Source organism: Lepidochelys kempii, chromosome 25 (genome assembly GCF_965140285.1).
Source record: "Lepidochelys kempii isolate rLepKem1 chromosome 25, rLepKem1.hap1, whole genome shotgun sequence".
Classification (NCBI taxonomy): domain Eukaryota; kingdom Metazoa; phylum Chordata; order Testudines; family Cheloniidae; genus Lepidochelys; species Lepidochelys kempii.
Genome location: NC_136404.1, coordinates 16,577,703 through 16,592,003, shown reverse-complemented (window position 1 = coordinate 16,592,003; position 14,301 = coordinate 16,577,703). Strand labels below are relative to the sequence as shown.

The 14,301-nt window shown below is 57.7% G+C and overlaps 1 protein-coding gene across 2 annotated transcripts in view; it reads left to right on the top strand.

Annotated features, from left to right (window-relative positions):
- The first annotated feature begins 565 nt into the window (after positions 1 to 565).
- The window catches only part of ANO8 (anoctamin 8), a 31,837-nt gene continuing 18,101 nt past the window's right edge, over positions 566 to 14,301 (top strand). For both annotated transcript variants that reach the window (XM_073323940.2, XM_073323939.2), the window contains exon 1: positions 566 to 684. In XM_073323940.2, the coding sequence (XP_073180041.1) occupies positions 603 to 684 (82 nt within the window). In that variant the 5' untranslated portion in view covers positions 566 to 602. The remainder of the gene's footprint in view (positions 685 to 14,301) is intronic.

Here is a 14,301-nt window from a genome sequence, read left to right as displayed (position 1 = left end):
ATACCTACCCCTTCATCCATCCCCCCCATACCTACCCCTTCATCCATCCCCCCCATACCTACCCCTTCATCCATCCCCCCATACCTACCCCTTCATCCATCCCCCCATACCTACCCTTCATCCATCCCCCCATACCTACCCCTTCATCCATCCCCCCATACCTACCCCTTCATCCATCCCCCCATACCTACCCCTTCATCCATCCTCACATACTTACGGCTCTGTTCATCCATTCATCCACCCCCATCCCTACCCATCCCCCACCTAAACCCGTACCTACCCTTCCCCCACCTACCTGCCCCCCTCCTCCCACCGACCCCCAAACCTACCCCTTCATCCATCCCCCCCCACCATTCCCCCCATCCCTCCCCCTCCCCGCCGTCCCCCCAGAGTTCCGGATTGCGCTGGGGCGGCGGAGGCCAACCAGACTATTCAACCCGCCGCTCGCCGCGCCGCGCCTCCTTTGTCCCCTCCCCCGGCTCGGGGCGCCGCGGCCGGGCGCGCGAGGACCAGCGGGGAGCCGGAGCGGAGCCCCCATGGCGCGGCCCCCCGCGCGCCCCCCGCCGCAGCCCCGCTGAGCCCGCGGGCCGCGGCTCGCCAGGATGCCCGAGGCGGGCGCGCAGGAGGGCGAGCGGCAGAGGCGAGCCCCGGCGGACGCGGAGCCGGCACCGGCCGGGGTCTTGGGTAGGCTCGAGCGTGCGGGTCCTGCGGGGGGGGGGCGCCCCCCACCCGCAGCCTCCGTGCGGGGCCAGCCCCTGCAGCGCTGCGGTAAAATCCCGCTGGCCCGGGCTTGGACCGACCCCCGCAGCGAGAGCAGCCCCTGCCGGGGGGGGCTCGTGTTTGCTGTAACCCGAAAGCGCCTTTGCAGGTTCCCTGCCTGGCCCCCGCGCACGGCCGCTGCCCGCAGCCCCGGGGGGGCGGCAGCCACGGCGCGGGGGTCGCTCCTGCCTCTGCTTTGGGCCCTTCCCCATTGACCGTGTGCAGGACGTGGAGCGGGGGGGCAGGAGCGCTCCCTGCAGATGCCACCCAGCTGCTGCCAGTGAAGCCAGCAGGGGTTTGGGGAGCAGAGTTGGGGGAGAGCTAGGCTGGGGGGGGCAGGAATTCTCCTTCAAGGCAGCAAGATGTATGGCGGGGGGGGGGTGTCCTAAAACGCCCTGGACCATGTGGTCCCCCCCTGGCTTCCTCGGCGCCTGGGCCCGAGGAGTTGCGGTCAGGGCCCGTCGGGGCGTTGTGGTTCTGCTCGGATCCAGAGGGCTCAACGTGCGGCAAATGGGGAGAAGAGGAAAGGGGGCTGGGGGGCAAGAATCCCCAAAGGCCCAGGTAGCTGCCTGGATCTGTGATACGGGAAAAACCCTGCAACTGAATTTCCCAGACGGATGCGGGCGCATGAAGAGTGACCTAATTTATGTCCTCCCAGGAACTGGGCGTCCGTGGCAGCGTAATTGGCGATGAGAACCTAGTAAACAGCAGCGCTGCGGGTCAAAGCGCCGCCTTGGGCTTCCCTGGGAGGCCGGGCTGGTGATGTATTGGTACCAAAACGCTCTGCGGCTTTCGTGACCTTAGTCTGACGAGCCCAAGGTTAGCTGCAGGGGAGCCCGGCGACGGGGGGTGCTATGAACGGGAACGGGAAATGCAGCTAAACCCAATCACTGGCGTTAAAGCCCTGAGGCAGCCCCTGGCTTGAATGGGAGGTTTCAAGCCCAAAAGGGTCCATTGATTCCAAGGGAGTCACGCCAGCGCTGAGTGTGACCAGTTATTTCGAGAAGGCCAGGTTTTGCTCCCATTTACACAAGGGTTAATCTGGAGTCACTTCACTGGCACCAGGAGAGTGACTCCCGAGTTGCGGTGGTGGAATGGACACGAGAATTTGGTTTTGTCTCGTGAGTTCTGCAGGGAGCTGTCAGCGTTGCTGTTGTGTCTGTTCTCACAGGGGGACTAAACCAGGACTCCTGGGTTCTATCCCCTAGCTCAGGGAAGGGAATGTGCTCAAGTGGCTAGAGCAGGGAGCAGTGAAAGTTGAGACACCTGGATTCTGTTCTAGTCTCTGAGTTGGAGCAGGGTTGGAGCTGGGGGCTGGCAGTCAGGACTCCAGGGTTCTTTTCTGCCTCAGCCTCTCACTTGCTCGGTGACCTTGGGCAAAATCAGTTCACTACCTGCCGGGATGGGGCTTGTCAGGTTTGCTACATTCAGGTTTGTAAAGCGCTTTGAGATCCTCGGTGGAGACGCGCCAGAGATGGGCTCTGGATTATTATTACCTGCTCCATCCCTTGCATCAAGGATCTCTCCAAGGCCTGGAACAGGAGGGCTGCAAACCTCTCTGGCTGGCACATGATCCTGCCATGGGAGAAACAATTACATTACCCAGAAAGATGCGCTATTCATGAGGCTTTTGTGATGGAGCAGTGGGGCTTCCTGGGAGCTAGGAACGGGAGCACAGGCTCCTGCGTAGAGCCTGGGTAGCTGACCCTGATCGCAGAGGGGCCCGAGCCAGGCATGATGCAGCTGCAGACTCAGCGCTGAGGGCAGCTGGGCTCTGGCAGGACTTTCCTGCACTAAGTTTCTGTCTCCCACAGTGGGAGCTGGAAATGAAGAACATGGGAGGGGGCCGGCTTTGGATGTCCCATTGCACCAGGGAGGGAGCAGGGCCCAGCCCCCAGAAGCAGACATGGTACTGGCATGGGGGGAAATGTAAGGACCCGGGCCCCTCCCCAGCTGGGTGGTTGCAGGGGGCCCTGCCTTGCCGGGGTGGTGGTGGAGGTTTTGTTCATTCACCGCCAGAGAGTGGAGCTCTGCCCAGCCTGCGCGGCCAAAGCAGAAAGCACGAATCACAGACAGCAGCAGTGCTGGCCCTGGGGACTCTCGCCTCCCCATCACATACATGCTCCCGTTTCCCAGGGGTCTGGGAGGCATGTTCACATCCGGGCATGTACGTTCGCATGCACACTTAGCACGTGTATCTGTGTGCACGTGTACTGGCTTACACTAGCGTGTGTGCTGGCAGGTGCAGGGGATCTGAGTGCTGGCGGGTGCCTCTCTGTGAACGCGTGTGTGTTAACATGCCTGTACATGTGAGTGTGCATGGGTGTGAGTGGCGTGTGCATCTGCATGAGTAGCACACACTCCTGCCTTCCCAGAGCAGTGCCGCCTGCCTGCCCACTTGAAGCCCTTTGTTTCCCAGCCTGTAATCACAACTCTTGGAGCAAGGCTTTAATAATTCATGATCGGCAGGAGGATGAGCTCATCCCGCCTGGTGCGAGGAATCTGCTTCTTGGAATCAATCGCAGCTTGGGGTCTGGGGGCTTCGCTTCATGGGGCGGACACCCCTGGGCCTGGCTGAGCCGCGTCCCAGCTCCTGCAGTGCAGAGATCCTTTGGAACCCGGCACGCCCGGGACCCGTGCTGGCCTTCGGCATAAGCAGCGTGTGCTCGTTGCTTGGATCTCTGCACCAATGGGGCCCAGCACAGACTCTGCCACTTGCTCGGTATGCAGTTCTGGGGGAGTCCCTGTCCTGCTCCCTGCCTTAGTTTCCCCATCAGTAAAACAGGGATGAGAATCCCCTACCATTCAAAGCCGCTCCCGTGGAAGGAGCTATGTACAGTCAAGGCAAAGCATCATCAGCCAGACAACTGGCAGGACCCATATCTAGCAATGCCCTGGTTGCTGGTGTTTGCCAGTGAAGGAAGAGCCCTTGGGCATGACTTTATTCTCTCTCAGGTTTGCTGCGGGCAGGAGTTTATTTCTCCGTTTCCTAGATGTGATGAACAGAAGCTTGTTAACAATAAAGATCTGGAAGAAGCTCAAGAGAACGAATGTACTTGGAATCCAGGCAAAGCTGAGAAACGAGTTTCCTCCCTGCAGAGATGGGAAAGGGCTGCGTTTGGAAGAGAAGCCAAGACGCCAGAAATGAGACGGTTAGAAACAGAGAGAACCCGGCTGGGAGACAAAGCAGGGTGGGGACATGGAGATGTGGAGCTGTTTCTTTAACCATCAGGAGTTCTTTCATCGAACCTGCTTTCTCCTCTGGGGCGGCGGTGCTGGGACTTGGCTCTGGGCTGGGAAATCAATAAATGGCCGGTGTGGAAATGCTGGGAAAGCCCCCTGAGGCTGAAGGCTCTTTGCCAAGCAAACCTCTTCCATGTGGCTGGGAACATGGTGGAGGAGGGTTCCCAGTTGCCGGAGCCACGGCTCTGGGTGTAGCTTATTCGTGAATTCCATCCCGTGTGGTGGGCCGGGGCTGGACTCAGATCACTTTAAAGCCGTGCCCATGTGAACACCCCCCTAGGCTGGCACTGCAGCAGCTGATGTAGCCCTTAGCAGCTCCTTGCTTTGTCAGGGGGAGAGGGAGGCTGCCCTAGGCCAGGGGTTCAGCGCTCCCGCTGGGCTGGGTCAGCACTGGAGTAGGAGACTCCTGGGGCTGCATTGCTGACTCAGCAGGTGCGGCTCTGACACCGAGCCGGTGCTGTAGAGGGCGCCCCACTCGATGGCAGTAGGAGGGGGCCAATTCCAACGTAGGCTCATTCCATCCTTCCTCCCAAATACCCAGGGTGGTGGTGATTGGATGCAGGAGCCTCCTTCACTTCCTGTCCTAAATTCCTGGGTAGTGACTCTTTATATGGCTCTGTGGATCCTTCAGGCTAAGTAGGGTGAAGAGCGTAGTGCAGCGAGTTGAATGGGAGGTGTGTGCACACTGATGCCCTCTATTGGATGGAGCTAAACTGCTCATCCGTATGTCATAGGCCCTATACAGCTGACTGCGTGTGGTGAATTTCCTTTAGCAGAAGGGGTTGGAGCTTGGGCTTTCAGAGCACAAAGATCAGAGTTCCTGTTCAGTCGGTCAGCAGGGAGCCCTTTGCTTCCGAACACTCCTGGGTGGTTATTCCACAACCTGGACTCTTAGGGCTGCTTGGTCCCTGCTTCTCTTCGGGCATCCGACCCGGTGGTCCCTGAGCTCGCTGTGTCTGCAGTCCAGCGTCACCATCACCACAGGCTGTGATCACTCCGATCCCAGGGGCACGAGCTGCTCCGGAGCTGGGCTTCTGCCAACATAAGCAGCTTTTCTGGTGGTGGGAAAGGAAAGGGTCCTGCTCTCCCAAGCAGGGTGTGCTGCCCCAGGTTCTCTGGGAGCCCAGCTGGGTCCTCAGCCCCGTGCAGAGGTGTGAATTAGAGGGAGTCGGGCTGGGAGCTGTTTCCTAGGGCTGGGGGCAGTCAGATGCCAGCAATGGGGGTGCGAAGCAGAATGCAAATCGGGTGCATTAGCAGGAGACCGACTGGGGGCTGGGCTCAGAGGCCAGGCCAGGCTCTGCAAGAGCCACATCTGCTGCGGGGAGGAGAAAGCAGAATGGCACTTGTTGGGCAGGGTCCAGGGCAGGGACAGTCGCTCTCTTTATTGCACTTGAGCTTGGCGCCGGCGGATCGGCCCTTGGAGACGAGGGGCCTTTGTTCCCGCGTCAGGTGCGGTACGGACAAGCTTCCTGTAGGACACCTCCCCAGTGGGCCCCCAAGGATCCCCCGCAGATTCAGTCACTTTGGCCTGTTCAGTCCTGGCATTACCAGCGCCTCAGCATCTCCCATCAGCAGCGAAGGCAGCTGTCACCAGGACTCCTACAAGGACGAGGACCCAGTGCAGGGCCTCCAGCCCTTGGACCAGCTCTGTCACGAGCAGTCTGAGCCTCGGCCGCTAACTCCCGCCTTCAGGGGGGCTCCGCGGTCACGTGGCTTCCCTCTCGCACCAGTGAGAGGGTTGCGATGCCAATGTCAAGAGCGCTGGAGGAAGGGTCAGCACGCAGGCTGCCAGGTCAGGGAGAGCCGCAGGACCTGCAGCTGCCGCTCCTGGTCAGGGGAGCTGGGGCTGGGGCAAGAGAAGCCCACAGACATGGGGAAAGTTACGAGCAGCCTCATTACCGCACATTGATCAGGTGCCTTAACGAACTAGACGGCGGCAATGATGCGGACAGAGAAACCACCAGACAGGCCGACATGTGAGTCACTGACATACAAGGGAGCCCACAGTTTCATTATAACCCTGCTACCATGTCTGTGCACCAACGGGGTCCCTGACAGCTCACCAGGCAGAATTCCAACACCGAGCTCCATGGCCAGCCAACCCTGAGCACTGCTGGATGCAGGATGCTTCCTCACTTCCTGCTCGGCTGCCACGTCCCACCCCAGAGGTGGCTGCATTTTGGCCCTGCAGATCACTTTGTTGCATGCAGGATCCCTCAGCACCAAAGACCAAGGATTTTAGTTTGCTTAGCGTGGTTGTGGCTAACCACAGCACAAGGGCTCTCAGGCTTTGCGCTCCAAGACATAGACGGATTGCAGGCTGTGGCCAGGAAGAAATGTCTTCTGCAGTATCAGGCAACTGTGTGCATGGTGTGTACCAGCCAGCATCGACCAGCGTCAGAGCCAGAATGCTAGGCTTGATGCACCATGTGCTGTTCTGATGTGGTAGTTTCTTATGTTCTTCTGCTGGTCCGTAAACAAGGTATTTGCACGAAGAAGGCAAGACGGGGGGTGGGGTGCAGCTATCTACAATCGAGGTGCTGGTGGTGCACCCCACTCTCTGCAGTCTCTCCTGGATGTTGGTACCAGAAGAATCCTCTGGGTTGTTTTTTTAGTATCACCTGGTTCCTCCAGACATCGCTCACGAGTCAGGTCTGATCAGAGGAGCTGTCAGGCAGAGCCGCTGATACGAGCCCACGTCCCCCGTTCAGATGGCCTCTCGGCTCGAGATCCAAAGACTCCACTTCAAACAATGCTCTTTGTGAAGTTCCCTGTGGGGGGGCCGGATCCTCAGCTGGTGTGAGGTAGCCTGTGGGAGGGGATGGAGCCACGTCGCTGCACCTGCTGACACCCCAGGGGAGCTGGCCTGCAATTTGTTACAACAAGCAAAACTGAGCAAGGAATTAAGAAGAATCCTTGTAATTTTCATCTCAAAGCGCTTTACAAAGGAGTATCATTTATCCCCATTTTGCAGATGGGGAAACTGAGGCACAGGAAGGGGACGTGATTTCCCACTGTCACCCATCAATTCCCAGGTCTGCCACTGGCTTGAGCCCATGTCTCCTTTGGCCTGTCCAATGTTCTGTCCAATAGGCAACGCTGTCTCCTCTGCCATTCCTGCTCCTGCCCTCTCTAGAACAGGAGGCTCTTGTGTCCAGCATCTATGTGGCTCTAGGAAGAAGGATAAAGGAGTTGGAGGCGCAAGTGGTGTTCTCGTCCATCCTCCCCGTGGAAGGAAAAGGCCTAGGTAGGGACCGTCGAATCGTGGAAGTCAACGAATGGCTACGCAGGTGGTGTCGGAGAGAAGGCTTTGGATTCTTTGACCATGGGATGGTGTTCCATGAAGCAGGAGTGCTGGGCAGAGACGGGCTCCATCTTACGAAGAGAGGGAAGAGCATCTTTGCCAGCAGGCTGGCTAACCTAGTGAGGAGGACTTTAAACTAGGTTCACCGGGGGAAGGAGACCAAAGCCCTGAGGTAAGTGGGAAAGCGGGATACCGGGAGGAAGCACAGGCAGGAATGTCTGTGAGGGGAGGGCTCCTGCCTCATACTGGGACTGAGGGGCGATCAACAGGTTATCTCAAGTGCTTATATACAAATGCACAAAGCCTTGGAAACAAGCAGGGAGAACTGGAGGTCCTGGTGATGTCAAGGAACTATGACGTGATCGGAATAACAGAGACTTGGTGGGATAACTCATATGACTGGAGTACTGTCATGGATGGTTATAAACTGTTCAGGAAGGACAGGCAGGGCAGAAAAGGTGGGGGAGTAGCACTGTATGTAAGGGAGCAGTATGACTGCTCAGAGCTCCGGTACGAAACTGCAGAAAAACCTGAGTGTCTCTGGATTAAGTTTAGAAGTGTGTGCAACAAGAGTGATGTAGTGGTGGGAGTCTGCTATAGACCACCGGACCAGGGGGATGAGGTAGATGAGGCTTTCTTCCGGCAGCTCACGGAAGCTACTAGATCGCATGCCCTGATTCTCATGGGTGACTTTAATTTTCCTGATATCTGCTGGGAGAGCAATACAGCGGTGCACAGACAATCCAGGAAGTTTTTGGAAAGCGTAGGGGACAATTTCCTGGCGCAAGTGCTAGAGGAGCCAACTAGGGGGGGCGCTTTTCTTGACCTGCTGCTCACAAACTGGGTAGAATTAGTGGGGGAAGCAAAAGTGGATGGGAATCTGGGAGGCAGTGACCATGAGTTGGTTGAGTTCAGGATCCTGACGCAGGGAAGAAAGGTAAGCAGCAGGATACGGACCCTGGACTTCAGGAAAGCAGACTTCGACTCCCTCAGGGAACGGATGGCCAGGATCCCCTGGGGGACTAACATGAAGGGGAAAGGAGTCCAGGAGAGCTGGCTGTATTTCAAGGAATCCCTGTTGAGGTTACAGGGACAAACCATCCCGATGTGTCGAAAGAATAGTAAATATGGCAGGCGACCAGCTTGGCTTAATGGTGAAATCCTAGCGGATCTTAAACATAAAAAAGAAGCTTACAAGAAGTGGAAGGTTGGACATATGACCAGGGAAGAGTATAAAAATATTGCTCGGGCATGTAGGAATGATATCAGGAGGGCCAAATCGCACCTGGAGCTGCAGCTAGCCAGAGATGTCAAGAGTAACAAGAAGGGTTTCTTCAGGTATGTTGGCAACAAGAAGAAAGCCAAGGAAAGTGTGGGCCCCTTACTGAATGAGGGAGGCAACCTAGTGACAGAGGATGTGGAAAAAGCTAATGTACTCAATGCTTTTTTTGAAAAAAATGTACTCAATGCTTGTTAGTGTTTTCACTAACAAGGTCAGCTCCCAGACTGCTGCGCTGGGCATCACAAAATGGGGAAGAGATGGCCAGCCCTCTGTGGAGATAGAGGTGGTTAGGGACTATTTAGAAAAGCTGGACGTGCACAAGTCCATGGGGCCGGACGAGTTGCATCCGAGAGTGCTGAAGGAATTGGCGGCTGTGATTGCAGAGCCATTGGCCATTATCTTTGAAAACTCGTGGCGAACCGGGGAAGTCCCGGATGACTGGAAAAAGGCTAATGTAGTGCCAATCTTTAAAAAAGGGAAGAAGGAGGATCCTGGGAACTACAGGCCAGTCAGCCTCACCTCAGTCCCTGGAAAAATCATGGAGCAGGTCCTCAAAGAATCAATCCTGAAGCACTTGCATGAGAGGAAAGTGATCAGGAACAGCCAGCATGGATTCACCAAGGGAAGGTCATGCCTGACTAATCTAATCGCCTTCTATGATGAGATTACTGGTTCTGTGAATGAAGGGAAAGCAGTGGATGTATTGTTTCTTGACTTTAGCAAAGCTTTTGACACGGTCTCCCACAGTATTCTTGTCAGCAAGTTAAGGAAGTATGGGCTGGATGAATGCACTATAAGGTGGGTAGAAAGCTGGCTAGATTGTCGGGCTCAACGGGTAGTGATCAATGGCTCCATGTCTAGTTGGCAGCCGGTATCAAGTGGAGTGCCCCAAGGGTTGGTCCTGGGGCCGGTTTTGTTCAATATCTTCATAAATGATCTGGAGGATGGTGTGGATTGCACTCTCAGCAAATTTGCGGATGATACTAAACTGGGAGGAGTGGTAGATACGCTGGAGGGGAGGGATAGGATACAGAAGGACCTAGACAAATTGGAGGATTGGGCCAAAAGAAATCTGATGAGGTTCAATAAGGATAAGTGCAGGGTCCTGCACTTAGGACGGAAGAACCCAATGCACCGCTACAGACTAGGGGCCGAATGGCTAGGCAGCAGTTCTGCGGAAAAGGACCTAGGGGTGACAGTGGATGAGAAGCTGGATATGAGTCAGCAGTGTGCCCTTGTTGCCAAGAAGGCCAATGGCATTTTGGGATGTATAAGTAGGGGCATAGCGAGCAGATCGAGGGACGTGATCGTTCCCCTCTATTCGACATTGGTGAGGCCTCATCTGGAGTACTGTGTCCAGTTTTGGGCCCCACACTTCAAGAAGGATGTGGATAAATTGGAGAGAGTCCAGCAAAGGGCAACAAAAATGATTAGGGGTCTGGAACACATGACTTATGAGGAGAGGCTGAGGGAGCTGGGATTGTTTAGCCTGCAGAAGAGAAGAATGAGGGGGGATTTGATAGCTGCTTTCAACTACCTGAAAGGGGGTTCCAAAGAGGATGGCTCTAGACTGTTCTCAATGGTAGCAGATGACAGAACGAGGAGTAATGGCCTCAAGTTGCAGTGGGGGAGGTTTAGATTGGATATTAGGAAAAACTTTTTCACTAGGAGGGTGGTGAAACACTGGAATGCGTTACCTAGGGAGGTGGTAGAATCTCCTTCCTTAGAGGTTTTTAAGGTCAGGCTTGACAAAGCCCTGGCTGGGATGATTTAACTGGGAATTGGTCCTGCTTCGAGCAGGGGGTTGGACTAGATGACCTTCTGGGGTCCCTTCCAACCCTGATATTCTATGATTCTATGATTCTATCTCTCTGTCCTTTCAAACTACCCTGATTTCCATGACCAGCTCAATGAAGCACTCGGAGTCTGTCATGCGACATGGAATCACAGATATTACACAGCTGCTGTTTGCATCTTTAGTTTACAAAAGCATACGAACAGGCTTCCACCCAGCTTGAGTTCCAGCTTTGTCTCTCTTGTTTACTAGAGGCCACACCCTTGTTTGGAACTATGTATTAACATGCAGTATATTACTCAGCTAATCTTACTAATCTACTGTATTGTTACAGGGTGCAAAAGTTTACAGACAATCATGCTGGAGTCTCCTGTCCGTAAAATGCACCCATTTGTCCAGTTATCAAACCTGCTGCAGGCTTTATCTTCATTTGCTGTTCCAGACTCTTAGGTAGCATTGCTGTGCAGCTGTTAAAAAGCTGCCACGCGTTCTGCCCCAGAGGCGGCTGCATTTTAGCGACAGCAGGAAACGATCCTTGCCTCTGGTTTGCCAGGCACTGAGAGGGTGAGGGTCAGTACAAGGTTACACACTGCTCCAGTCCCACTTAAACTCTGGGCTTAAATGGGACGTAAGTGGCCCATATGCAGACTTTGTCAACTTCATCCAGAGCTAACGTGGCATTTAGCACTTGTGTCGCCAGCCCCTTCGCACGGGGGTGAACGTCTCCCTTAGGGATGAAATGATCCAGTGGGAAGTCAGATCTTCTTCACCATCCATCTCCAGGGTCTCTGGGGAAATGAAAAGCAAGATGTTGCTGGTATTGGAGAGCCTAGACAGAAACCAAGCTGCAGGGACAGCGGGCGCGTGGCACTGGCATGCTTCAGGGCGGTTATGGCTGCGAGCCTCATCCCGAGGCCCGTCGCTGATTAAAGGGAGAGCAAAGAGCCAAGATTTTTCACAAACCGCCGCCTCGGGTTTGGGGGGGTTGATTGGTTTGTTTCACTTCAAAGCTGGAGCTTTAAGGACTTGCAGTGAAATGTGGGGTGGGGGGGAAAAGGGTCATTGGAACAGACTCACAGACACCTGCCTCAGAGCCAGAGATTAACCCCTGGCTCCCAGGGCCGGAGGGCGTCCAGCTGGCTCCCTGGGACTCACAGACGCTTGAGGGATTGCCACCGGCATGCGCAGAGTTAAAGGAAGAGTGACTGTGGAGGGATGGGAGAGGTGAAGAAGGGAAGGTGGGTGCGAGGTGGGGTGGCAGGAGCGGGCGATGGGCCTGGGGGGAGCCTTGCCCCTTCTGTCTGTGCAGTGCAGGGGGCAGCGCTAAGGGCTGGGGTAATCTACAGCCCTGGGAAACTCCCCAGCTTAAGGAGGCCAGGAGTAGGAAACCTCCCAGCCACCCTCCCCCCAGCTTCCTGCCCCCCCTCCCTGCTGCAGCTGTGCCCAGGAACCCTGGGCATCCACAATGCCGGGCTTGTGCTTTCCGTGCCGGAGCTCGGCGGCAGGCACTCAGAAAGCCCTGCTTGGTTCCATGCCCACAGTGGGCAGCCAGCAGTGCCTAGCTGGGAGAAGGGCAGTCTCATGGCCAGGGCCGGCGGGGGGCTTTGGGAAGGTGTCTGTGCCCAGGTGCGGGGTCCAGCCTGGAATGCACCCTGCGAGCTGGGGAGGCTGCCTCATGAGCTGGGGCATTGGCCCAAAGTTGGGTTTGCAGTCACAGAGCATGCCAGCTTGCCCCTGCCAGGCTCCCCATTCCACCGCACTGGGGAAAAGCCCCGCATCCAGTCTCCTGTTCCTCATAGGTCATAGGAACAGGAGGAGCCCCAAGAGCATTGAGTCTGGCCCCCTGCGAGGGCAGGGCACAAGCCCACCCCATCCCAGCTCCGGCTCCTGCCAGATCAAGCCATGGGGCTGCCTAGCACCGGGTGTCTGCAGGACGTAGCTCTGGCCGTGTTCGGATTCTGGCCATGCCTGGAGATCGGAGCTAGGGCCCTGCCGATGGGACAAACCTCGGGATTGTTCCCTCCTGTACATGCCCCAGGGCCTCGATGCCTCTGGCTCATGTGGGGTCCCCACCCACCCCTCGGGGAGATGACTGCACAGGCTGACGGGCCGCTCGCTCCTGGGACAGGGTGCCTGATCATCTGCCTCTCTTTTCCCCTGCTCCCTTTCCCTCCACAGCCCCTCTCCCCCGGTGGGGAGTCCCCAGACACACGCTGGGAGCCCACGGGAACCTCAGTGTCTAGACCCCGGGGTAAAGGGCAGCCAAACTGTTTGTTGGAGCAGAGGGGGCTGTGCAGAGCACCGTGGTGCCCGAGGGGTTAAACAAGGCCTTCGCCCACGCCCAGCCAGAACAGGGCATCCTTTCAGCAGCACTCACCAGACTGGAGAAGCCTCAGGCCTGTTCTCGCCCCCTCTCCCACCCCCACGCCGGGGCCCAGCTGAGTCACATGAAATGAGTTTGGCGGGTCTCAGCCTAGGTGCTCGTGACCATCTTGCACAGAGGTGGAGCACACTTTGGCACAGTTGGTGCTGTTTGCTCAGGAGGGACCAAGGACCGGGACAGCCGGGGGGGCTGCGGGTCAGGACTGAGGGGCATCGGCAGAGCTGGGAGGGGGAGGGGCAGGGGCCAATGTCTGGGATAGCCGGGGGCTGCGGGTCAGGACTGAGGGGCATCGGCAGAGCTGGGAGGGGGAGGGGCAGGGGCTAATGTCTGGGATAGCTGGGGGGCTGCGGGTCAGGACTTAGGGGCATTGGCAGAGCTGGGAGGGGGAGGGGCAGGGGCCAATGTCTGGGATAGCCGGGGGCTGTGGGTAAGGACTGAGGGGCATCGGCAGAGCTGGGGGGGAGGGGCAGGGGCAGGGGCCAATGTCTGGGATAGCCGGGGGGCTGCGGGTCAGGACTGAGGGGCATCGGCAGAGCTGGGAGGGGCAGGGGCCAATGTCTGGGATAGCCGGGGGGGGGCTGCGGGTCAGGACTGAGGGGCATCGGCAGAGCTGGGAGGGGGAGGGGCAGGGGCCAATGTCTGGGATAGCCGGGGGCTGCGGGTCAGGACTGAGGGGCATCGGCAGAGCTGGGAAGGGGAGGGGCAGGGGCCAATGTCTGGGATAGCCGGGGGCTGTGGGTAAGGACTGAGGGGCATCGGCAGAGCTGGGAGGGGCAGGGGCCAATGTCTGGGATAGCCGGGGGGGGCTGCGGGTCAGGACTGAGGGGCATCGGCAGAGCTGGGAGGGGGAGGGGCAGGGGCCAATGTCTGGGATAGCCGGGGGCTGCGGGTCAGGACTGAGGGGCATTGGCAGAGCTGGGAGGGGCAGGGGCCAATGTCTGGGATAGCCGGGGGCTGCGGGTCAGGACTGAGGGGCATCAGCAGAGCTGGGAAGGGGAGGGGCAGGGGCCAATGTCTGGGATAGCCGGGGGCTGCGGGTCAGGACTGAGGGGCATCGGCAGAGCTGGGAAGGGGAGGGGCAGGGGCCAATGTCTGGGATAGCCGGGGGGCTGCGGGTCAGGACTGAGGGGCATCGGCAGAGCTGGGAAGGGGAGGGGCAGGGGCCAATGTCTGGGATAGCCGGGGGCTGCGGGTCAGGACTGAGGGGCATCGCAGACCTGGGGATGGGGAGGGGCCGAGGTCTGGGATAGCAGGGGGGCTCTGGGTGAGGATTGATCTGGGGGAGGGACTCGCCCTTCCCCATGGTGCCTGCTCTGCTTGGGTCCAGCTGGTTCCTCTAAAACCTTCACTCTCCCAAGGGCAGAGTCTCAGGGAGAGATCCGCTCCCAGGCCAGGGGCCTGCTGGATCAGTTCCAGCGAGGGTCCCTGGGGGTGCGGGGCTGGGTCAGCTTGTGGGACATTCAGTGCCTCCAGGGGAAGGTCACACGGCAATGAGGCAAGTGCCAAGGAATAGTGGAGTTCGTTGTCTGTGGATG